This window comes from Bubalus kerabau, chromosome 8 (assembly GCF_029407905.1).
Source record: "Bubalus kerabau isolate K-KA32 ecotype Philippines breed swamp buffalo chromosome 8, PCC_UOA_SB_1v2, whole genome shotgun sequence".
NCBI classification, from domain to species: Eukaryota; Metazoa; Chordata; class Mammalia; order Artiodactyla; family Bovidae; genus Bubalus; species Bubalus kerabau.
The window spans coordinates 108928927-108954295 of NC_073631.1; the positions used below are offsets into that span (position 1 = coordinate 108928927).

The 25369-nt window shown below is 50.1% G+C and overlaps 1 long non-coding RNA gene, 2 pseudogenes and 7 gene segments (V, D, J or C); 8 read left to right on the plus strand and 2 right to left on the minus strand.

Annotated features, from left to right (window-relative positions):
• Positions 1-2239: 2239 nt before the first annotated feature.
• Positions 2240-3500, plus strand: LOC129658681 (T cell receptor beta variable 5-1-like). The segment is given in 2 exon segments: positions 2240-2321; positions 2453-3500. Coding segments are annotated over 2 exon segments (414 nt in total).
• A 630-nt stretch (positions 3501-4130) lies between these two features.
• Positions 4131-4797, plus strand: LOC129658682 (T cell receptor beta variable 6-9-like; annotated as a pseudogene).
• A 2890-nt stretch (positions 4798-7687) lies between these two features.
• On the plus strand, positions 7688-8326 carry LOC129658387 (T cell receptor beta variable 6-2-like). The segment is given in 2 exon segments: positions 7688-7736; positions 7824-8326. Coding segments are annotated over 2 exon segments (552 nt in total).
• Positions 8327-12063: 3737 nt separating this feature from the next.
• On the plus strand, positions 12064-12555 carry LOC129658388 (T cell receptor beta variable 6-4-like). The segment is given in 2 exon segments: positions 12064-12112; positions 12200-12555. Coding segments are annotated over 2 exon segments (405 nt in total).
• A 1463-nt stretch (positions 12556-14018) lies between these two features.
• LOC129658683 (dynein light chain 1, cytoplasmic-like) lies at positions 14019-14402 on the minus strand (annotated as a pseudogene).
• Positions 14403-14437: 35 nt separating this feature from the next.
• LOC129658685 (uncharacterized) lies at positions 14438-15247 on the minus strand. The gene is made up of 3 exons (XR_008717500.1): positions 15118-15247; positions 14924-15023; positions 14438-14463 (listed from the first exon to the last, which is right to left on the minus strand). It is a non-coding gene; the product is annotated as an uncharacterized LOC129658685 (long non-coding RNA).
• Positions 15152-15975, plus strand: LOC129658684 (T cell receptor beta variable 5-1-like). The segment is given in 2 exon segments: positions 15152-15203; positions 15335-15975. Coding segments are annotated over 2 exon segments (453 nt in total).
• A 4439-nt stretch (positions 15976-20414) lies between these two features.
• On the plus strand, positions 20415-20899 carry LOC129658389 (T cell receptor beta variable 6-6-like). The segment is given in 2 exon segments: positions 20415-20463; positions 20550-20899. Coding segments are annotated over 2 exon segments (399 nt in total).
• A 1705-nt stretch (positions 20900-22604) lies between these two features.
• On the plus strand, positions 22605-23220 carry LOC129658390 (T cell receptor beta variable 5-1-like). The segment is given in 2 exon segments: positions 22605-22683; positions 22817-23220. Coding segments are annotated over 2 exon segments (453 nt in total).
• A 1094-nt stretch (positions 23221-24314) lies between these two features.
• LOC129658686 (T cell receptor beta variable 6-5-like) lies at positions 24315-24808 on the plus strand. The segment is given in 2 exon segments: positions 24315-24363; positions 24450-24808. Coding segments are annotated over 2 exon segments (408 nt in total).
• The last annotated feature ends 561 nt before the right edge of the window (positions 24809-25369 follow it).

The window sequence follows — 25369 nt, forward strand, 5'->3', positions numbered from 1 at the left end:
TTACACACTGCACAGTGAACAGATGAATGGTTCCGATCAATCCGTGTGTGTGTGCCCACGGAACGTTCACCTATAAAGGCTGAGAACATTTCATCACCAAAAATCCTCTGAGGCCCCATTCCCAGGCCTGTCTCCTTCCCTGACAACCAGCAGTATGATTTCTGTTGCCGTCATTTTTTTTTAAGTCCTCTTTAGCCCAGAGCTAAATATTTAAGTGATTGCTCCTGCAAAGTATTTTGGTTGAAGAAGTTCTTGAAAGCATGTGAGCACCATATCCATGTCAGGGACTATCCTATCTGGAGATGGATGGTTTGGGGAATGACCATCCAAAGGTCTTTTCTGCTGGTACAAGGTTTTTTTTTTTTTAATGCACGTTCATAAATTTCTTTTCTCATGCACACAATATCTGAAATGATTTTATGATGCTATTTTGAGAGGAAGTCCTCATCTCCTAGGAAATTCCTTTAGCTCCCATGTGATATGCACACAGCAAGGCCTCCTGGTCACACACTGGTGCTGGGACTGAGCAGACAACCAGCAGCAGCAATTTGGTGAGAGATCATTTCATGTCAGGAGAAGGCTTGTCTTTGATTTGACCCCCGCGTCCAAGTCACAGGAGTTGAATTGAAAAGTCCCCCTTTCTGTAGCGCCCTGGCCCGGTCACTAGTCTCCTGAGCTGTGGGTCTCACTGTCTCTTGGACCAGAGACATTCTGAGCACAGGAATGGATCCCATGGACTTGCCAGGCCCCGATTCAAGGCTTTTTTATGGCTACAACATCGAGCTCATTCATTGCTTCTGACTTAAGTTTCTGTGTTTTTGTCTCTGAGGCCCAGGGAATGGTTAGTCACCCAGACCCCAGACGTGTGATCAGGTTCCGTGGAAACCAGCTCATCAGCAGGTCACCACGGTCACCCACTCATGACCATGTGCACGATATTCAGGTTCAGAAATTATTGAGAATTTGAAAATCATAGCAGCAGAGCATGGCAGCCAGTGCAGGGTCCTTCCAAATGTGAGGTTTGTGCATGGGATACAGTCTGGGGCTCTAGGATATCGGTTACTGAATGGCTGCCCCGCTTCACAAGGAAGTACCCCCATGCAATGGATGTCTCAGGTAAAATCGGAGCATTTTTCCTTTATCCCGGGGTCAGCCATCTCTCCTGACATCCCTCCCACGTCTGTACTCCTTTGTGCCAACATGTCATCCGTGGTGCTGGACAACCAGCTTCTCTCCTCAAAGCAAGCTGGGTCACAGGCCTGAGGCGGTTCAGCTTGCTGCTCCCCCACCCCTCAGACACGACGGAAAGCACGTGCTCAGGTGGACATGAAGGCCCCGAGCCTGTGTGTGAGAGGCCCCCTGTCAGTTGATGAATTAATAAGAAAGAGCCCAAAGATTCCTCAAGTGTCGATGAGCCTGCCCTAAGGTTGAGGAACCAGATTCTGGAATCTAGTGCTGCACTTATTTCCTTCTTAGTAGAAATGTCTGATCATACAGTGTTTTACCTCCACAGGCTAAGACTAGACTTGAAGATCAGCCCTAATTCATCCAGGCTGGGAAGGCAGCAGATGAGGGGTGTGTGTATGGGTGTGTGTGTTTGTGTGAGTAGGGGTTGAAAGTGTGGAGTGCGGGGAATTTGTATTCTTGTTTTAGATGGAAGGCACAGATCCATGAAACCATTGGCCTCTAGGAGGCACTGTGGGCCCATGGTAAGAAGGGTGTGCTGGGAGGGGTTGAGAGTCACCCTGGAGAGGGCAGCTTAGGGGAACCTTGGCTACATGCCTGTATCAGAAAGCAGGTTTGAGTTCCCTGAGTGGTCCAGACACATGGACCCAGCACAGACTCCTCACTTCCCAGGGGAATGGGGACATGCCTGGAGCCTCAGGATATGCCCAGGGGATCTTCTCCTGGAGCAGCATGGGGACTGGAGGGTGAAGGGATTAGTGTGGCTGGTGAGGGCTGGGTGATGAGTGTCAGGCAGGGACAGGAAGAGAAGAAAAAGGCACATTAAGGGCATATGGGGACATGGGGACAGTGCTCACTTCACACGCACCCTTGGCTGAGGACCTGTGCAGAACAAGGAATGGCTTAGATGAACCAGCCCTGGGTCCTGCCAAGGGGTCCAGTGGACAAAGGCAGCCTGCAGAGACACAGAGCAGTGACGTCATAGGCAAAGGCTCCAATCAGGGAAGCAGGAGGGTCAGCACTCTACACCACTCACCCCAGGAGCCCAGCCCCCAGCCAGCAGTAGTCCTGGGTTCCCGAAGCTGCCATGGGTTCCAGGCTCCTCTGCTGTGTAACTCTCTGCCTCCTGGGAGCAGGTGAGTCCTGGACACAGTGTGGGGGCTTCTGAGATGTCTTTGCCTCCCTGAGATAGAAGCCTGATGATGAGGGCTGCAGCAGGAGGCTTCCCTGTGCTCTGCCCTTAGCTTTCTTGTCTCCTCCCCAACAGGCCTGGTGGATTCTGAAGTCACACAGACCCCCAAATACCTGATCAAATCAAGAAAACAGCAAGTGATACTGAGATGTTCCCCTGAGTCTGGACACCGTTCTGTGTACTGGTACCAACGGGCCCTGGGCCAAGGCCTCCAATTCCTCATTCAGTATTACAATAGGGCAGAGAATGAGAAACGAAACATGTCAGATGGATTCTCAGGAAAACAGTTCAGTGACTCTAGCTCTGAGCTGTACTTGACTTCCTTGGAGCTGACGGACTCAACCGTGTATCTCTGTGCCAGCAGCCAAGACACAGCCCTGCATGATCAGGTGCCTCTGGGACAAAAACACTCCTGCCCCAACTCAGGAAGTGATGCCTGAGTGTCAGCTGCCAGCCTGCCAAGCCCAGTCTCTGGTGGAGTGAGAGACTTTCCCAGACATTCACTTCTTGATATGTTTTAATGCTCACTAACGTCATCAAGGTAAGTACCATTTTATCTGTTTGTACATCTCAGGGAAGTGAGTTGCCCAGATCTCATACTTCATAAGTGTTTCAGCTAGCATCCCGGCTCAAGTGTGTTCTCAACACCCGTGGTCTCTTCGCTCATGGATCTGTGTACACAGCAAGTTGCATATACGCATTGTGTTACGTGTAACAAGATACAGTTCGGGGCTCTGTGATATGCACTGTTACTCAATGAATGGCAGCCACACTTCACAAGGAGGTATTCCCATGAGAGGAATGTCTCAAATAAAAACTGAGCATTTTTCATTACCCTGGCGTCTGCACCTCCCTCCCCGTCCCTCCTGCATCTGTACTCCTTCGTGTCAAAATGTCATTCTGTGCCTGGCACCCAGCTTATCTCCACCCAGAGGGTGGGTCACCGGCATGAGGGGGCTCTGCTTGCTCCCTCCCCCCACACGGGAATCAAGGGCTGCTGTGAACATGAAGGAGCTGTACCTGCGTTTGACCGGTGGATCGTCTGTCAGTGAATTGATTAGAAGCAGACCAAAGAATTCCTCAAATGTTGATGAGCCTGCAATGAGGTTGGAAGCAGAAACCTGGAGAAACAAGGTAGGTGGAGGGACTGTCTCAGGACTGTGGGCAATGTTGTGGAAAGGAAGCCTTGAAGTGCTGCTGCTAAGTCGCTTCAGTTGTGTCCAACTCTGTGCGACCCCATAGGCGGCAGCCCACCAGGCTCCCCCGTCTCTGGGATGTTCCAGGCAAGAACACTGGAGTGGGGTGCCATTGCCTTCTCCGCTTGAAGTGCTCTTGGGACGCATATCATAAAGGGCAGCAGGACGCCAGAAGGATTTCCCCAGGATTCAAAACTTCAGAAATATGTAGATAAATACAAGTAATATACACGTTAATGAAGATTTATGTCTGGACTAGAACATACAAAACATTGAATCAGTTTAACATCTACAGAAAAACCTTTAACATTTACAGAAAGGTTACAGCAACTTATGAGATTACGTCTGTTGTTCTGGATGGGTCTCCGTGTTGTGAACTGTTCACTGAGGTTCATTTCTGATTTGAGCCTCTGGGGGAAGGGGCGTGGCCCCTGAGTGACAGATTGGCTGTGGGGCCTGGCAGGGACAGTGAGATCTCAGAAGGACTCCCTGGAGAGCCCCTCTCCCCTCTCATCCACCCTCAGACCAAAGGGCCCTCCGCCTGCCCCGCCCCGGCCATGAGCCCCTGCCTCCTGGGCTGTGTGGTCTTCTGTCTCCTGCAGGCAGGCGAGTCCTGGGGGCAGGGTCCCCTTCGGGGTCCCAGCACTAAGCCTGTCCGCTGTGACTGCAGCATAGGTCCTCCTTCTCCACAGGGGCGGTCCATGCTGGGGTCACTCAGGACCCCAGATTCCAGGTCGTGAGGAGAGGACAGAGCGTGACACTGACATGTACTCAGGATCTGAGCTTTAGCTATATGTACTGGTATCGACAAGACCCAGGACACGGGCTGAGGCTGATCCATTACTCAGTTATTCCTCCCACCACAGAGAAAGGAGCCATGCCCGAGGGCTACAGCATCTCCAGACCAAGCACAGAGAACTTCCCTCTCATGCTGGAGTCTGCCAACAGCTCCCAGACATCTGTTTACTTCTGCGCCTGCGGTTATCCACAGCTCTGCACGGTCACCTCCTCTCTGTGCAAAAAGATAAGGGAAGCCCTGAAGCATGAAAGGAGGAGAGACTCTTGCAGGCTTCTCACACCCGGAGCCTTGGAACCCAGGGCCACATGCCTGCAGTGTGACACTGAGTGTGCAGTCTCATATCACGCCCAGCTACATCGACGTTAAATGTAGTGGATGGTTGGTTTTTTTATTTCAAAGTTTTATAACTCTAAAAATAAATGGGTTTCTATATATATAATCTCTGTATATAAATCCGTTACCTAGAATTGGTAATACTGAATTTATGTAGAAAATCTAGAAATATGTGGGTCTGATTAATCAGAGGGATCTACGGAATGCAGTGCTCCAGGCTGTATTGACCTGAGCTCAGCAGTGTCTGTATTGAAGGTCTGTGTGATTCCGCCTTAGCACACCACTGTGACACCGCTGCTAAGTCACTTCAGATCAGCTCAGTCGCTCAGTCGTGTCCGAGTCTTTGCGACCCCGTGAATCGCAGCACGCCAGGCCTCCCTGTCCATCACCAACTCCCGGAGTTCACTCAGACTCACGTCCATCAAGTCAGTGATGCCTTCCAGCCATCTCATCCTCTTTCGTCCCCTTCTCTTCCTGCCCCCAATCCCTCCCAGCATCAGAGTCTTTTCCAATGAGTCAACTCTTCGCATGAGGTGGCCAAAGTACTGGAGTTTCAGCTTCAGCGTCATTCCCTCCAAAGAAATCCCAGGGCTGATCTCCTTCAGAATGGACTGGTTGGATCTCCTTGCAGTCCAAGGGACTCTCAAGAGTCTTCTCCAACACCACAGTTCAAAAGCATCAATTCTTCGGTGCTCAGCCTTCTTCACAGTCCAACTCTCGCATCCATACATGACCACAGGAAAAACCATAGCTTTGACTAGACAAACCTTTGTTGGCAAAGTAATGTCTCTGCTTTTGAATATGCTATCTAGGTTGGTCGTAACTTTCCTTCCAAGGAGTAAGCATCTTATAATTTCATGGCTGCAGTCACCATCTGCAGTGATTTTGGAGCCCAGAAAAATAAAGTCTGACACTGTTTCCCCATCTGTTTCCCATGAAGTGGTGGGACCGGATGCCATGATCTTCGTTTTCTGAACGTTGAGCTTTAAGCCAACCTTTTCACTCTGTACTTTCACTTTCATCAAGAGGCTTTTGAGTTCCTCTTCACTTTCTGCCATAAGGGTGGTGTCATCTGCATAGCTGAGGTTATTGAGATTTCTCCCAGCAATCTTGATTCCAGCTTGTGTTTCTTCCAGTCCAGCGTTTCTCATGATGTACTCTGCATGTAAGTTAAATAAGCAGGGTGACAATATACAGCCTTGACGTCCTCCTTTTCCTATTTGGAACAAGTCTGTTGTTCCATGTCCAGTTCTAACTGTTGCTTCCTGACCTGCATACAAATTTCTCAAGAGGCAGATCAGGTGGTCTGATATTCCCATCTCTTTCAGAATTTTCCACAGTTTATTGTGATCCACACAGTCAAAGGCTTTGGCATAGTCAATAAAGCAGAAATAGATGTTTTTCTGGAACTCTCTTGCTTTTTCCATGATCCAGCAGATGTTGGCAATTTGATCTCTGGTTCCTCTGCCTTTTCTAAAACCATCTTGAACATCAGGAAGTTCACGGTTCACATATTGCTGAAGCGTGTCTAACTCTGTGCGACCCCATAGATGGCAGCCCACGAGGCTCCCCCGTCCCTGGGATTCTCCAGGCAACAACAATGGAGTGGGTTGCCATTTAGTGTGTGCAATTATTTTCTTCTTAATGGAAATGTTGGATTCTACAGTCTTTTATCTCCAGAGGCTAAGAGGTAATTTGCAGATCAATCTTAAGTCACCAGCTTGGGAAGACAGTAGAACAAGTGTGTTGTGTGTGTGTGTGTGTGTTCAGGGTGTGGAGTATTTACATTCTTGCTTTGGCAGAAGGCACAGATCCATGAGACTGTGGACCATTGGCCACTAGGAGGCACTGTGGGCCCACGGTAAGCAGGGGGTCCTGGGAGGGGTGGAGAGTCACCCTGGGGAGGGCAGCTTTAAGGAACCTTGGCTACATGCCTGAATGAGAAAGTAGGTTTGAGTGCCCTGAAGTCCTGAGGTTCCAGGACCCATGAAACCAGTACAGACTCCTCACTGCCCAGGAAAGTGGGGATGTGCCTGGATCCTCAGGATGTGCCCAGGAGACGGTCTCCAGGAGCTGCAAGGGAAGTGGAGGTGAGGGGTTGGGGTGGCTGGTGAGGGCTGGGTGATTGTCAGCTGATTGCCTGGTGATTGCCAGCCAGGTGAGTGCCTGGCTGCGTGTCAGGCAGTGGCTGGCAGAGGACAACAAGGTATGCTGTGGGCACTTGGGAATGGGGGTGGTGCACCCTTCACACCCACCCCTTGCTCAGGGGCTGGGAAGGGCAGGAAGGGCATAGAGGGCTCACCTTTGCCCTGGCAAGGGGCCCAGTGAACAGGGCAGCCAGCAGATGCACAGAGCAGTGATGTCATAGGCAAATGCTCCAATCAGGGAGCAGGAGGTTCAGCCCTTTACACCACTCACCCCAGGAGGCCCAGCCCCAGCCAGCAGCTGTCCTGGGTTCCTGATGCTGCCGTGGGCTCCAGGCTCCTCTGCTGTGTGACTCTCCTCCTTCTGGGAGCAGGTGAGTCCTGGACACAGTGTGGGAGCTTCTGAGATGTCTTTGCCTTCCTGAGATAGAAGCCTGGAGATGAGGGCTGCAGCAGAAGCCTTCAACAATGTGCTGTTTAGGAGCACGCAGTAACCCCCCAACCCTGCAGTTCGAAGTCTGCATATAACTTCACATACTTAGGAATGAAGAATTATCTCTGGAATACAACACACTTACATTATAAACTGTTTAGAGAAAGGACACAACAACTCATAAGGCTCAAGTCCATTGATCTGGATGGGTCTCCGTGTTATGAACTCTTCACTCAGGTTCATTTCTGATTTGAGCCTCTGGGGGAAGGGGCGTGGCCCCTGAGTGACAGGATTTCCCTGGGGCCTGGCAGGGACAGTGACATCTCAGAAGGACTCCCTGGAGAGCCCCTGTCCCCTCTCATCCACACACACTCCAGAGGGCCCTCCACCTGCCCCGCCCCTGCCATGAGCCCCTGCCTCCTGGGCTGTGTGGTCTTCTGTCTCCTGCAGGCAGGTGAGTCCTGGGGGGCAGGGTCCCCTTCGGGGTGCCAGCACTAAGCCTGTCCGCTGTGACTGCAGCATCGGTCCTCCTTCTCCACAGGGGCGGTCCATGCTGGGGTCACTCAGGACCCCAGATTCCAGGTCGTGAGGAGAGGACAGAGCGTGACACTGACATGTACTCAGGATCTGGGTCATGACCGCATGTACTGGTACCGACAAGACCTGGGACACGGGCTGAGGCTGATCCATTACTCAGCTGGTGTGTTCACTAGTGAGCCAGGAGATGTGCCCGATGGCTACAGCGTCTCCAGATCAAGCATAGAGAACTTCCCTCTAATGCTGGAGTCTGCCAACCGCTCCCAGACATCTGTGTACTTCTGCACTAGCAGTTACTCCACGGCACTGCAGGGTCACCTCCTCTCTGTGCAAAAGACAGGGGTCCACGTGCAGGCTCCTAGCACCGGGAGCCTCAGGGCTTTGTTAGCCAGGTGCCTGCAGTGTGACCCTGGGTATGCGGTGGAGACTGGCCCGAACCTCACTGCCGGGCCTTGGGGACCTTGTGGGACCATCGATCTCTGTCTTTCCTCTGCAGCCTCCATGTGAACCAGGAAGATGCTTCCCCAGCTCTGACTCCTAGTCATCACATGAGCCTGAGACCTAGGACGGAAGGTTGTTGGATAAATTAGATACGTCTAGACACTCTTGTCTCACCTCAGGCAGCTCATTTCTGGCTTTCTGGAGGTTCTCCCACAGTCTGGTTCTCACCTGGTCTAGGCTGGCTCTTGTCCACCTTTCCCAGGCGGGCAGGACATTCCTCTCCCCACCTCCCTGCATCAGCTCCCTGGCCCTCTCTACCACAGCCACACTGCTCCTCCTTCGTCTGGGTCAGGTCCCTTCCCAAGTCACAGGGAGGCTTTTTAAGTGGCCACTCCATGTGGTCTGTTTTCAGCAAGATGTATGGAGTCATCAAAGAGAAACATCACGTATCATCCCAAAACTCACGTGAGTCCATCTGAAGGAGGACAGATTGCCTTTGTGTGTTCTCGACACGCACCCCCCCGCCTCCCGACATCCTTAGCAGCTCACCTAACCTAGGCCAGGTTGGGACTACCTGGAACGCTCATCAAAATCTTCTCAAAGTCGAAATATATCCTGCATCGCCCCCATTATATCATGATTTTATAAGTGCAGAAATAATTGAGCTCATATTTCTAAAACTTCTTTTATGACAGTATTATCTAGAATTTGATCATTCTTAATTTAAATACAAAATCTGGAAATATATGCATCTGATTAATCAGAAGTAGTTATGGAATACATGTTTGTAGGCAGATTCACTTGAGATCCTCAGAGTATTTATTTTATGATCATATATTTCCATCTTAGCTAACGACCGTCATTGTCGTGGTGCCGCAGTTCTTTCTTTCTTAGTAAAAAGTTCGGATCATACAGTCTTCTGCCTCCAGAGGCTGAGTGGGTTTGAAGATCAACCCGTCAGCCAGGCTAGGCAGGCAGTAGAACAGGGGTGTGTGTGTGTGCGTGTGTGTGTGTGTGCGCATATGTGTGTGTGTGTGCCCGCGCGCGTATGTGTGTGTGTGTGTGTGCATGCGTATGTGTGTGTGTGTGTGTGCCCGTGCGCGTATGTGTGTGTGTGTGTGTGTGTGCGTGTGCGCGCGCGTATGTGTGTGTGTGTGCGCGCGCATATGTGTGTGTGTGGGCGCATATGTGTGTGTGTTTGTGCCTGTGCGTGTATGTGTGTGTGTGTGTGTTCAGGGTGCCGGAATTTTTGTACTCTTGCTTTAACAGATAGGACTTCCGTCCTGGCTCAGGTGGTGAAGCATCTGCCTCCAATGAGGGAAACCTGGGCTCGATCCCTGGGTCAGGAAGATCCTCTGGTGAAGGAAATGGCAACTCACTCCAGTACACTTGCCTGGAGAATCCCATGGACAGTGGAGCCAGGGAGGTTACAGTCCATGCGGTTGCAAAGAGCAGGACAAGACTGAGTGGCTAAACTTTCTGTAAACAAATGCTGCAAATCCATGAGACCCTTGACTTTGGCCACTTGGAAGCACTGTTCCATGATAAGCAGTGTGTGCTGGGAGGGTGTGAGTCACCCTGGGGAGGGCAGCTTAAGAGAACCTTGTCTATATCATGCCTGCATCTGGGAGCAGGTCTGAGTTCCCTGAGTGGTCCAGGGACACATGGAGCTAGCACAGACTCCTCACTGCCCAGGGAACTGGGGACATGCCTGAAACCTCAAGATGAACATAGGGGGTTGTATCCTGCCTCAGCATGAGAGGTAGAGGTGAAGGGGTTGGGGTGGCTGGTGAGGGCCTGGTGGCTGGTGATGAGATTCAGGCATGGTCAGGGAGAAGAGAACAAGGCATGTTGTGTGCGTATGGGACCAGGGGACCAGTCACCTCACACCCAGGCTTGCTAAGGGGCTGTCAGGACAGGGAAGGGCATAGAGGAGCCAGCCCTGCATATTGGTAAGGGGTCCAGTGGACAAGGGCAGCCTGATAGACACAGCAGTGACATCATAGGCAAATGCTCCAATCAGGGAAGCAGGAGGGTCAGCACTTTACATCACTCACCCCAGGAGCCCCGCCCCAGCCAGCAGCAGTGCTGGGCTCCTGATGCTGCCATGGGCTCCAGGCTCCTCTGCTGTGTGACTCTCTGCCTCCTGGGAGCAGGTGAGTCCTGGACACAGTGTGGGAGCTTCTGAGATGACGTTGCTTTTGTCATCCCCAAAATGCAAGACTACAGGAAAGGACTGCAGCAGGAGGCTTCCCCGTTCTCTCCTCTCTACTTCCTTGTCTTTCCCAACAGGCCTGGTGGATTCCGAAGTCACCCAGACCCCAAAATTCCTGACCAAATCAAGAAAACAGCAAGCGACACTGAGATGTTCCCCTGAATCTGGACACCGCTCTGTGTACTGGTTCGCACAAGCCCTGGGCCAGGGCCCCCAGTTCCTCGTTCAGTATTTTGATGGAGAAGTGTATCAAAGAGGAAACATGTCAGATCGATTCTTAGGTCAACAGTTAGGTGACTCTCGCTCAGAGTTGAACTTGACCTCCTTGGAGCTGATGGACTCCGCTCTGTATCTCTGTGCCAGCAGCCCAGACACAGCTTTGCATGATCAGGTGCCTCTGGAACAAAAACTCTCCTGCCCCAGCTCAGGAAGTGGTGGTGAGCGTGTCCGTTGCCAGTGTGCCAAGCTCAGTCTCTGGAAGAGCAATAGATTTTCCCAGACATTCATTTCTTGATATGTTGTAATGCTCACTAGGATCATGCAAAGTAAGTATTATTTTAACTGTTTATATATCTGAGGGGATGTGAATTGCCCAGATCTCATACTTCGTGACTGTTACAGCTAGGATTGCAGCTCAAGTTTCTTTTCAACACCTGTGGTCCCTTTCCTCATGGAACCGTCTCCATACAGAGCAAGTTACATATACGCGTTGTGTTATGTGTAACAAGATACAGTTTGGGGCTCTGTGATATGAACTGTTACTCAATGAATGGCAGCCACGCATCACAAGGAGGTATTCCCATGAAAAGAATGTCTCAAATAAAATAGAGCGTTTTTCACTTACCCTGGTGTGTGCCATGACTCACCATGGTGCTCCTAAGTCTGCATTACTTTCTGCCAATCCATCGTCCTGTGCTGGGCAACCAGCTTCTCTCCACCCAGAAAGGAGGGTCACAGGCCTGAGGCCTCTCCTGACATGGGAAGGGGGGGGGGGCTCCTGTGAACATGAAGGAGCTGTGCCTGCCTTTGGCAGGTGGACTGTCTGTCAGTGAGTTGATAAGAACAGATCCAAACAATTCCTCAAATGTTGATGAGCCTTCAATGAGGTTGGGAGCAGATACCTGGAGAAACATGGTAGGTGGAGGGCCATTCTCAGGGCTGTGATCAATTAAAGCAGAAATGGGCCTTGAAGTCCTACTGGGACACATATCATAAAGGAGAGCAGGAAGCTAGAGGGAATTTCCAAAGATGCAGAGCTAAAGAAATATGTAGATGAATTAAAGTAATATACACATTTATGAAGATTAACTTCGCAATGAAGTATAGATAAAACTGCACACTGTTTACAGATGGGTTACAACAATTGTGAGGCTGATGCCCATTAAGCCGGATGGGTCTCCCTGTTGTGAACTGTTCACTCAGGTTCATTTCTGATTTGAGCTTCTGGGGGAAGGGGCGTGGCCCCTGAGTGACAAGTTGTCTCTGGGGCCTGGAGGGACAGTGACATCTCAGAAGGACTCCCTGGAGAGCCCCTCTCCCCTCTCATCCACACACACACCAGAGGGCCCTCTGCAACCCCACCCCCGCCATGAGCCCCTGCCTCCTGGGCTGTGTGGTCTTCTGTCTCCTGCAGGCAGGTGAGTCCTGGGGGGCAGGGGCCTCTTCGGGGTGCCAGCACTAAACCTGTCCGCTGTGACTGCAGCATCGGTCCTCCTTCTCCACAGGGGCGGTCCATGCTGGGGTCACTCAGGACCCCAGATTCCAGGTCGTGAGGTCAGGACAGAAAGCAACACTGAGATGCACTCAGGATCTGAAACACGATTATATGTACTGGTACCGACAAGACGTGGGACGCGGAATGAGGCTGATCCATTACTCAAATGGCCCTCCTTACACACAGAAGGGAGATGTACCCGAGGGCTACAGCGTCTCCAGACCAAGCACAGAGGACTTCCCTCTCACACTGGAGTCTGCCAACCGCTCCCAGACATCTGTGTACTTCTGCGTCAGCAGTTACTCCACAGCGCTGCAGGGTCACCTCCTCTCTGTGCAAAAAGGCAAGGCAGCCCCTTGCTTGTAGGCTCCTAGCACCAGCAGCCTCAGGGCTTTGCTGCCATGTGCCTGCAGTGTGACCCTGAGAGTGTGGTCTGTGCTGGCCCGGACCTCACTCCAGGCCATGTGGACATGTGTCCACCATCCATTGCTGTCTTTTCTCTGTATCCTCCCTGTGAACCAGGAGTTTCCCCCGCTCTGACTCCTAGTCATCACCTGAGCCTGAGACCTCCAGGAGGGAAGGTTGTTTGTAAACTAGATAAAAAGAGGCCCTCGTGTCCCACCTCAGGCAGCTCATCGCTGTCTCTCTGGAAGGTTCTCCCCCAGCCTGGCTCTCGCGTGCTCTCTTCTCTTGCCCACCTTTCCTGGGTGGGTAAGTCACTCCTCTCCCACCTTCCTGGCCCTTTCTACTCCAGCCACATTGTTCCTCCTTCATCTGAGTCACAAAAGTGAAAGTCGCTCAGTCCTGTCCGCATCTTTGCGACCCCATGGACTGTATAGTCCCTGGAATTCTCCAGGCCAGAATACTGGAGTGGGCAGCCTTTCCCTTCTCCAGTGGATCTTCCCCACCCAGGGTCTCCTGCATTGCAGGTGGATTCTTTACCAACTGAGCTATGGTCACTTCCCTTCCCAAATCACAAGGTAGTTTTTAAAGTGGCCTGTCCACGGGTTGTGGGGAATATCTATTCTTTTTTTGTTTGAATTGTGTCTTTTAATGAAAGCTCCAACTCATATGTGAACACAGCCAGTTAAAGCACAGCACAGCAGGCTTGTAAGTTTAAATTCCTGCAGACTTTAGTAGAATCACAAGGAGGGCTGCTACTTAAAAGCTTTTTCCCTTTAAGACCACCTTTGATCTTTAGAGTATACTTTGGCCAGGCAGGGGAGGGGAAATGTCTAGAGCCCAACAGATTTCTCATTAGCCCAACTTTCTTACCAGCTTGTTTCCATTTTACAGCCCTAGAAAGCTTAAAGGTCTTCCATGACACACTCATCATCTCGTAAGGCCTAAGGCCTGGAGCACTCTATAGCAGTTATCACAAAAGGAGCGCTTAAGGAATGTACTTATCAGATTGGGAGTAAGAGTTGGTCCAGTAGTTTCTCTGCCGTGCCTCTCTCAACACGCACTTCTGAGTAGCATTCTCCCATGCACGACAGGAGCAGGATGGGCAAGAATGAAACGCAGGAGTGCTGAATAGGCTAGTCTGTTACATCCCGCAGAAACTTCAAGGAATCACCCCCACCAGCCTACCCAAGATCAACTAAAGAGGCCATCTTCAACTCTAGATTATTTGAACAAACGGTTTATTAACGCACCCTTCTCCAAAAGACTTCTTTCTTTAAAGCAATGGATTTCGAAGAGAAAAAAAAACATGGGCAGAGAAGTATGGAATAGAAAATAAATACAAATGTAAGCCATTTTGCTAATTGCTTTATAACCACAACAAACCAGTACAGAGAATGCCCCATACAAAACCCAATAAAGGTTCAAAGATGGAGGATTCCCTTAGGCAGGGCTGAAGACTTCAGTCTCTGGTATTTGGACTTTAGGCTGCAGTCCTGGTTTTTGGATGGATCACTAGGTGTGTGGCACAGTCCATGCTTTTAACCAGATTTGAACAGGAGATTGGCCACTTGGCCCAGGTAGCAGCAGATGAAGATTTTGGTTTCATATGTCACATAACTACAGAATTTCCTCCCCACGATGCAGTGCCAGACGGGGTTGTACTTCTTCTCAGACTCCTTCTTGATGTGGGCCGCCATGTCCTTCTCTGTATTATACTTCTCCAGTGCCTGAGTAGCACACTCCACTGAGTCCAGTTGCATCTCCTCTGGCATATCGGCATTCTTGATCACAGCCTTTCAGTCACACATGCTCACCAAGGAGCAGGGGCTGGCCTTGGTCTCCTGGGGAAGGCGCTGGCCAGGCTCACACCTGCATAGAGAGGCGGTCACTACCAAAGCCATGAAGTGTCTAAATTTCTGTTCTTGATTTAGACAGAAGGCACAGATCCGTGAGACTGTGGACCATGGGCCACTAGGAGGCACTGTGGGTCCATGGTAAGCAGGGTGTGCTGGGAGGGGGTGAGAGCCACCCTGGAGAGGGCAGCTTAAGGGAACCTTGGCTACATGCCTGCATCAGGGAGCAGGTTTGAGTTCCCTGAGTGGACCAGACACATGGACCCAGCACAGACTCCTCACTGCCCAGGGGAGTGGGGACTTGCCTGGAGCCTCAGGATGTGTCCAGGGGGCCGTCTCCTGGAGCAGCATGGGGAGTGGAGGGTGAGGGATTAGTGTGGCTGGTGAGGGCTGGGTGATGAGTGTCAGGCAGGGACAGGAAGAGAAGAAGAAAAAGGCATGTGATGGGCATATGGGGACATGGGGACAGTGCTTACCTCACACCCACCCTTTGCTGAGGGGCTGTGCAGGACAGGGAAGGGCATAGAGGAGTCCACCATGGATCCTGCCAAGGGGTCCAGTGGATCAGGAAACAGCCTGCAGAGACACAGAGCAGTGACATCAAGGCAAACGCTCCAATCAGGGAAGCAGGAGGGTCAGCACTTTATATCACTCACCCTAGGAGTCCCACCTCCTGCCAGCAGTGGTCTTGGGTTCCTGATGCTGCCATGGGCTCCAGGCTCCTCTGCTGTGTGACTCTCTGCCTTCTGGGAGCAGGTGAGTCCTGGACACAGTGTGGGAGCTTCTGAGATGTCGTCGCCTCCCTGAGATAGAAGCCTGGCGATGAGGGCTGCAGCAGGAGGCTTCCCCTGTGCTCTGCCCTCAGCTTCCTTGTCTCTTCTCAACAGGCCTGGTGGATTCTGGAGTCACCCAGACTCCCAAATACCTGATCAAATCAAGAAAGCAGCAAGCGACTCTGAGATGTTCCCCTCACTCTGGACACTTCTCTGTGTACTGGTACCAACAGGCCCCGGGCCAGGGCCCCCAGTTCCTCGTTCAGTATTACAACCAGAAAGTGAGTGGAGAATCTCACCTCCTGGATCGATTCTCAGGAAAACAGTTCAGTGACTCTCGCTCTGAGCTGAACTTGAGCTCGTTGGAGCTGACGGACTCTGCCATGTATCTCTGTGCCAGCAGCCAAGACACAGACCTGCATGAGCAGATGCCTCTGGGACAAAAACACTCCTACCCCAGCTCAGGAAGTGGTTGCCAGGGTGTCAGTTGCCAGCCAGCGAGACCCAGACCCAGGTAGAACTGATAGACTTTCCCAGACTTTCCTTCCTTTGTATGTTTTAATGCTCACAAAGATCATGCAAGATAAAGATTATTTTAACTGTTTATACATCTGATGGGAAGTGACTTGCCCAGGTCTCATATTTCCTAACTGCCAGACAAGGAATCAGAATCAAGGCTGTCCTCAATACCTGTGTTTCCTGCTCCCCATCTTTTAAAGGAGTTCGCTCCACATAGCTCTTACAGCTGACAAATCCAAATCTCCAGGTTGGACTGGTGAATCTAGAGGTTCAGGGAGAGCTGATGTTTAAATTCAAAGGCCCAAGAACTGATGGTCCTTTTTGAAGGCCATCAGCCGAACGGTTCTCTCTTACCTGGGGGAGGATCAGACTTTTCCTTCTATACATATCTTCACTGGTTGGAAGAGGCCCACTAAGACTGTGGAATGGAAGATCATCTGTTTCAAATGTTAATCTAATTTAATGTTAAAATCTACCTATTTATATGTTCAGTTCAGTTCAGTTCAATCGCTCAGTCATGTCTGACTCTTTGTGACTCCATGAATCACAGCACGCCAGGCCTCCCTGTCCATCACCAACTCCCGGAGTTCACTCAGACTCACATCCATCGAATCAGTGATGCCATCTAGCCATCTCATCCTATTTCGTCCCCTTCTCCTCCTGTCCCCAATCCCTCCCATCATCAGAGTCTTTTCCAATGAGTCAACTCTTCGCATGAGGTGGCCAAAGTACTGGAGTTTCAGCTTCAGCATCATTCCCTCCAAAGAAATCCCAGGGCTGATCTCCTTCAGAATGGACTCCTTGGATCTCCTTGCAGTCCAAGGGACTCTCAAGAGTCTTCTCCAACGCCACAGTTCAATAGCATCAATTCTTGGGCGCTCAGCATTCTTCACAGTCCAACTCTCACATCCATACATGACCACAGGAAAAACCAGAGCCTTGACTAGATGGACCTTTTTTGGCAAAGTAATGTCTCTGCTTTTGAATATGCTATCTAGGTTGGTCGTAACTTTCCTTTCAAGGAGTAAGCGTCTTTTAATTTCATGGCTGCAGTCACCATCTGCAGTGATTTTGGAGCCCAAAAAAACAAATCTGACACTGTTTCCACTGTTTCCCCATCTATTACCCATGAAGTGATGGGACCAGATGACATGATCTTCGTTTTCTGAATGCTGAGTTTTAAGCCAATTTTTTCACTCTCCTCTTTCACTTTCATCAAGAGGCTTTTGAGTTCCTCTTCACTTTCTGCCATAAGGGTGGTGTCATCTGCATATCTGAGGTTATTGATATTTCTCCCAGCAATCTTGATTCCAACTTGTGCTTCTTCCAGCCCAGCATTTCTCATGATGTACTCTGCATAGAAGTTAAATAAGCAGGGTGACAGTATGCAGCCTTGACGAACTCCTTTTCCTATTTGGAACCAGTCTGTTGTTCCATGTCCAGTTCTAACTGTTGCTTCCTGACCTGCATACATGTTTCTCAAGAGGCAGATCAGGTGGTCTGGTATTCCCATGTCCTGCAGAATTTTCCACTCTTTATTGTGATCCACATAGTCAAAGGCTTTGGCATAGTCAATAAAGCAGAAATAGATGTTTTTCTGGAACTCTCTTGCTTTTTCCATGATCCAGCAGATGTTGGCAATTTGATCTCTGGTTCCTCTGCCTTTTCTAAAACCAGCTTGAACATCAGGAAGTTCACGGTTCACATATTGCTGAAGCCTGGCTTGGAGAATTTATATGTTAACCTCTTCCAAAAATACCTTCACTTAACATCCAGAATAAAGTTTAATTAAATGTCTCTGGCACAGTCAAGGTGACATGTTCAATTAGCCACCACACCATCTGCCTGGGTTTCATAAGTATTTAATAAGCATGAAGTCCCTGGCATATAACAGGACTCTGGATTTCTTGATTCCCTTTGCTAACCTCTGACAGCCTCTTCTACCACTTCCTAGGTGCAAAGGTAGAGATGGACATGTTTTGCCTTGAAAGCCTTTAAGTGAGGACATTAGAAGTCCCAGTGAAAGGAATATTATGCCTAATGATTCATTACATGAAATAAAAAAGTGTATGTAACATCTCACCTCAGATATTTTTTAATCACTTTTATTGATATTTGAACTGTAGTTTACCAGTAAACAATGTAGGTTTTAGGGTCCCTGAACCTCCTACAACCTTATAGACTGGGGGCTCCCCTGACAGCTCACTTGGTAAAGAATCCACCTGCAATGCAGAAGACCCCAGTTTGATGCCTGGGTCGGGAAGATCCACTGCAGAAGGAATAGGCTACCCACTCCAGTGTTCTTGGGCTTCCTTTGTGGCTCAGCTGGTAAAGAATCCACCGGCAACGCAGGAGACCTGAGCTGGGAAGATCCCCTGGAGAAGGGAAGGGCTACCCTACCCACTCCAGTATTCTGGCCTGGAGAATTCCATGAACTGTATAGTCCATGGGATTGCAAAGAGTCAGACACAACTGAGCGACTTTCAATTGCACATTCAATGGTGTATCTGAGATTCCACATGCATGGATTCAACCAATCACAGCTGTTCAGTATCTTAGTACATATTTATTAAAATATCCACCCACAAGTGGACCCACTCCCTCAAAACTTGTGTTGTTCAAGGATCAGGTGTATATTCACACTGTATAATGAAGAGATCTACGGTTTGATCAATATATATGTATATGCTGATGAAACATCTGTCCCTTTAAGACAAAGAACATTTTATCACCAGATATTCCCTCAGGCCCCGTTCCTGGGACTCTCTCCTTTCCTGACAACCAACAGTATGATTTCTGTTGCTGTAGATTTGTTTTGCTCATGCATTTTTTTGGTGAAAACTTAATGTCTATACCCATCAGAACAATTCCTTTTAGCCTGAAGCTAAATATATAAGACAGTTAAGCGCTCCTGGAACGTGTTATAATTAACAAAGTGCTTGAAACCACATGAGATACCATTTCCGTGTGATGGACAATCCTGACTGGGGATTGATGGTTTGATAAAATGACCATCAAAGGTCTTACCAGCTGGTACAGGCTGTTTTTGTAAAATTTATTGACTCAATTTCATAGATTTTTTTTTCTCATGAACCCTTTTTCTGAAATCATTTTATAATGATTTTTTGTTAATATTCTATGAGAAACAACTTAGCAAGGCTTCAGATTCACGCACTAGGTCCTGGGCTGGCCTGACCACCAGCAGCAGTTGTATCCGTGAGTGATAATTCCATGTGGGAGAAGGGTTCCTATGACTTGATGCCAAGGATTCAGGCCACAGGCCTTGAGCTGGAAAGGCCCCTTTCTTCTGGCCTGGCCTGGGTATGACACCCCTTACTGTGTGCTTCTATCTCCTGGACCAGAGAAGTCCTGAGCACATGCATGGAACCACTCGAGGGCTTGCCAGGCCCAGATTCAAGGCTGGTCATTGTGGTTTTGACATGAGGGTCCTTCTTTGTTTCTCACTTTAGTTTCAGTGTCTTTCTGTCCCAGGACCAGGAGTACTTAGTCACCCAGACATTAGACGTGTGGTCAGGCTAAAGGGAAACCAACCATCAGGAGGGCACAGCAGGTCTAAAATCGTGAAACCAGGATCTGGCACATAATTTGCAGAGTCCATGGTTCAAAGACTATTGAGAATTTGAAGATCCCAACAGCAGAGCGTCGCTCTAAGTACAGGGTCCTTTTGAGTGTGAGGTTTGTGCAACAAGGTACACTCTAGGGCTCCAGGATATCAATTTATTACTGGCAGTCATGCTTCACAAGGAAGTATTCCCATGGGGTGGATGTCTCACATAAAGTCAGAGCACTTTTCATTTATCCTGGAGTCCGGCACTTCTCCCCAAATCCCTCTCATATATATGTTCCTTTGTTTAAAAATGTCATCCGCGTTGAGCAACCAGCTTCTGGCCACAAAGAAAGTTCTGTCGTAGGGCTGCGGTGGTTCTACTTGCTGTGTCCCCTCCCTGCGCCCTCAGACTCGGGAAGCACATACTTTGGCAAACATGAAGCCGCTGTACCTGCATTTGACAGGTGTCCTGGTGGGCTGCCGTCTATGCCGTCCCACAGACTCGGACACGACTGAAGCAACTTAGTAGCAGCAGCAGCAGCAGCTGTATGTTAGTGAACTGAGAAGAAATAGAGCCAAGTGATTTCTCAAATAGTGATGAGTCTGCCCTGCAGTTAAGGAACCAGACCCCAAAGAATCACTGTAGGTGAGAGGACAGGAGCAGGACTAGGTCAGTTGAGCAAAGAGGAAACCACACTTGAGGGAGTATTCGGGATGCATGGGGCATAAAGGACAGCAGGAAGCCCTAAGGATTTCCTCTGAGATTCAAAACTACAGAAATATGTAGACAAATAAGCTAATATACAAATTAAGGAATTATCTCTGGAGTAAAACATACATAAAAGGTACAAACTACTCTAAGGAAAGGTTACAGCACTTTGTAAGACTTACGGCTGTTCAGACCATGTCCACGCAATCTGTCCAAGCCATCTCCCTGTTCTAATCACTTTGATTTGAGCCTCTAGGGGAAGGGGCGTGGCCGCCATGTGACAGGTTGTCTCTGGGGCCTGGCAGGGACAGTGACATCTCAGAAGGACTCCCTGGAGAGCCCCTCGCCCTCTCATCCACACTCAGACCAGAGGGCCCTCCACCTGCCCCTGCCCCGCCATGAGCCCCTGCCTCCTGGGCTGTGTGGTCTTCTGTCTCCTGCAGGCAGGTGGGTCCTGGGGGCAGGGTCCCCTTCGGGGTGCCAGCACTAAGCCTGTCCTCTGTGACTGCAGCATCCGTCCTCCTCCTCCACAGGGGCGGTCCATGCTGGTGTCACTCAGGACCCCAGATTCCAGGTCGTGAGGGGAGGACAGGGCACGACACTGACATGTACTCAGGATCTGCATCATAACTATATGTACTGGTACCCACAAGACCTGGGACACGGGCTGAGGCTGATCTATTATTCAGCTGGGCCTCCCACCACAGAGAAAGGAGACGTGCCCAACGGGTACAGAGTCTCCAGATCAAGCACAGAGAACTTCTCTCTCATGCTGGAGTCTGCCAACCGCTCCCAGACATCTGTGTACTTCTGTGCCAGCAGTTACTCCACGGTGCTGCATGGCCACCTCCTCTCTGTGCAAAAAGACAGGGGGTCCAAGTGAAAGCTCCTAGAACCGGGAGCCTCAGGGCTTGGTTAGCCATGTGCCTGCAGTGTGACCCTAGGTGTATGGACTAGGCTGACCCAAACTTCACTCAGGGACTCCGAGACATATGTCCACCATCCATGTCTGTCTTTCCCCTGCATCCTCCCTGTGAACCAAGAAGATGTTTCTCCAGCTCTGACTGCTAGTCATCACCTGAGCCTGAGACCTCCAGGACGGAAGGTTGCTGGTAAATTAGATAAAAACAGATCACCTTGTCTCACTTCAATGCTTCTCTCTGGAAGGTTCTCCCCGACTGGCTCTCATGTGGTCTCTGCTCTTGCCCACCTTTCTTGGGTGGACAGGACATCCTGTCCTCACCTCCCTGGCCCCCTCTACCACACCCATGCTGCTCCTCCCTCATCCAGGTCATGTCCCTTCCCAAGTCACAGGGAAGCCTTTAAAGTGCCCTCTCCACATGGTCTGCTTTGAGCAAGTTGTCTGGAGTCATCAAAGAGAAATCAGCTTCAGTTAATTATCAATTATCCAAATCTCATGTGAGTCCATCTGAAGGAGAGACTGGCTTTCTATGTACATCCTCCCGCCCCTGACTTCCTCAGCATCTCACCTAACCTCGGCCAGCTTGGCACCACCTCCCTCATCAAAATCTTCTCAAAGTCAAAATATATCTTCCATTGCCCCATTACATCAAGATTTCATAAGTGCAGAAATATATGAGTTCGTATATATAAAACCTCTTTACAAAATGTATCAACTAGAATTTGGAAATGCTTAATTTATACAAGACATCTGGAAATACATGTATCCGATTCATCAGAGGTAGGTATGGAATACAGGTCTCCAGGCAGAGTCACGTGAGATCCTCAGAGTGTTTCTTTTATGGCGATTATTTCCATCTTGGCTAAGTACCATCACTGCAGTGGTGCAGCGATTCTTTCCTTCTTAGTAACAATGTTGGACCATTGAGTCTTCAACTTCCAGAGGCTAAGAGTAGATTTGAAGATGAACCCTAATTCAGCCAGGATGGGAAGGCAGTAGAACAGTAGAATGTGAGTGTGTGTGTGAGTGTGTGTGTGTGTGTGAGTGTGTATTAAGGCTATGGGGTTTCTGTACCCTTGCTTTAGACAGAGGACGTAAATCCATGAGACTGTGAACCACTGGCAAGTAGGAGGCACTGTGGCCCATGCAACCAGGTGAGCTGGGAGGGGTGAGCGTCACCCAGCAGAGGGAGCTTTAGGGAACCTTAACTGCATGCCTGTGTCAGGGAACAGGCTTGAGTTCCCTGAGAGATCCTGGGACACATGGAGCCAGCACAGGCTCCTCGGTGCCAAGGAAGTGGGGACGTACCTGGAGCTTCGGGATGTACTCAGGGGGTGCTGCATGGGAAGTGGAGGGTGAGGGGTCCGGGCAGCTGCAGAGGGCTTGGTGACGAGTGTCAGGAAGGAGCAGAGAGGGGAGAACAAGCCGTATTGTAGACATATGGAGACATAGGGAGAGTGCACACTTCAAACCCACCCTTTGCTGAGGGGCTGTGCAGCACAGGCAAGGGCACAGAGGAGCTGGCCCTGCATATTGGTAAGGGGTCCAGATTGGACAAGGGCAGCATGCAGAGACACAGAGCAGTGACGTCATAGGCAAATGCTCCAATCAAGGAAGCAGGAGGGTCAGCACTTTATACCACACACCCAAGGAGCCCTGCCCCAGCCAGCAGCAGTCTTGGGTTCCTGATGCTGCCATGGGCTCCAGGCTCCTCTGCTGTGTGACTCTCTGCCTTCTGGGAGCAGGTGAGTCCTGGACACAGTGTGGGAGCTTCTGAGATGTCTTTGCCTTCCTGAGATAGAAGCCTGGCAATGAGGGCTGCAGCAGGAGGCTTCCCTGTGCTCTTCCCTCAACTTCCTTCTGTCTCCTCCCCAACAGGCCTGGTGGATTCTGGGGTCAACCAGACCCCCAAATACCTGATCAAACCAAGAAAGCAGCAAGCGATTCTGAGATGTTCCCCTGCATCTGGACACCGCTCTGTGTACTGGTACCAACAAGTCCTGGGCCAGGGCCCCCAATTCCTCATTCAGTATTTCAACAGGCAACAGAATGAGAAAGGAAACCTATCAGATCGATTCTCAGGAAAACAGTTCAGTGACTCTAGCTCTGAGCTGAACTTGACTTCCTTGGAGCTGACGGACTCAGCTGTGTATCTCTGTGCCAGCAGCCAAGACACAGCCCTGCATGATAGGGTGCCTTTGGGACAAAAACTCTCCTGCCCCAGCTCAGGAAGTGGTGGTGAGCATGTTGGCTGCCAGTGTGCCAAGCCCAGTCTCTGCTAGAGCAATAGATTTTCCCAGACATTCATTTCTTGATATGTTGTAATGCTCACTAAGATCATGCAAGGTAAGTATTATTTTAACTGTTTATATATCTGAGGGGATGTGAATTGCCCAGATCTCATACCTCATGACTGTTACAGCTAGGATTGCAGCTCAAGTTTCTTTTCAACACCTGTGGTCCCTTTCCTCATGGAACCATCTCCATACAGAGCAAGTTACATATATGCGTTGTGTTATGTGTAACAAGATACAGTTTGGGGCTCTGTGATATGAACTCAATGAATGGCAGCCACGCATCACAAGGAGGTATTCCCATGAAAAGAATGTCTCAAATAAAAAAGAGCACTTTTCACTTACCCTGGTGCCACGTCTCACCATGGTGCTCCTAAGTCTGCATTACATTCTGCCAATCCGTCGTCCTGTGCTGGGCAACCAGCTTCTCTCCACCCAGAAAGGTGGGTCACAGGCCTGAGGCCTCTCCCGACATGGGAAGCGGGGGCTCCTGTGAACATGAAGGAGTTGTACCTGCCTTTGGCAGGTGGACTGTCTGTCAGTGAGTTGATAAGAACAGATCCAAACAATTCCTCAAATGTTGATGAGCCTTCAATGAGGTTGGGAGCAGATACCTGGAGAAACATGGTAGGTGGAGGGCCATTCTCAGGGCTGTGATCAATTAAAGCAGAAATGGGCCTTGAAGTCCTACTGGGACACATATCATAAAGGAGAGCAGGAAGCTAGAGGGAATTTCCAAAGATGCAGAGCTATAGAAATATGTAGATGAATTAAAGTAATATACACATTTATGAAGATTAACTTCGCAATGAAGTATAGATAAAACTGCACACTGTTTACAGATGGGTTACAACAATTGTGAGGCTGATGCCCATTAAGCCGGATGGGTCTCCCTGCTGTGAAATGTTCACTCAGGTTCATTTCTGATTTGAGCCTCTGGGGGAAGGGGCGTGGCCCCTGAGTGACAAGTTGGCTCTGGGACCTGGAGGGACAGTGACATCTCAGAAGGACTCCCTGGAGAGCCCCTCTCCCCTCTCATCCACACACACCTCAGAAGGCCCTCCGCCTGCCCTGCCCCCGCCATGAGCCCCTGCCTCCTGGGCTGTGTGGTCTTCTGTCTCCTGCAGGCAGGTGAGTCCTGGGAGCAGAGTCCCCTTCCGGGTGCCAGCACTAAGCCTGTCCTCTGTGACTGCAGCATCGGTCCTCCTTCTCCACAGGGGCGGTCCATGCTGGGGTCACTCAGGACCCCAGATTCCAGGTCGTGAGGAGAGGACTGAGCATGACACTGAAATGTACTCAGGATCTGGGTCATGACCTCATGTACTGGTACCGACAAGACCTGGGACATGGGCTGAGGCTGATCCATTACTCAGCTGGTGTGCACACTAGCGAGCCAGGAGACATGCCCCACGGGTACAGCATCACTAGATCAAACACAGAGAACTCTCCTCTCATGCTGGAGTCTGCCAAATGCTCCCAGACAGTTGTATATTTCAGTGCCAGCAGTTACTCCATGGAGCTGCAGGGTCACCTGCTCTCTGTTGAAAAAGACAAGGGCCTACATGCAGGATCCTAGCACTGGGAACCTAAAGCCCTGGGGACCACGTGCCAGCACTGTGACCCTGATGTGTGACCTGGACAGGCCTGGATTTGACCCCAGGGACTCAGACACACGTGTCCACCATCAGTCTCTGTCTTTCCTCTGCATCCTCCCTGGATACAGTTCGGACTGTATCCAGTTGTGACTAGTTCTGACTCTTCCTCATCAGCTTAAGACCTCCCGAAGGGAAGAATATTAGTAAATCAGATATATCTAGACCCTCTTGTCTCTCCCAGAACCTCATTGCTGTCTCTCTGGAAGTTTCTCTGGCAACCTAGCTTTCAAGTGCTCCCTGCTCTTGCCCACCAGAGGGGCGGGTCTTTCCTCCTATGCTGCCTTGGACTCAGGTCCCCTGCCCTCTCTGTCCAGACACACTTCTCTCCCTTCATCTGGGTCATGTCCCTTCCCATGACACAGGGAACTTTGTAACCAAGCGTAAGCGGTCCTGTTTGAGCAAGTTCTTGGGGTCATCAAAGAGAAAACAACCTCAGTTAAATGGAAACCAGCCAAAATCCCTTGGGAATCCATTCCCAGGAA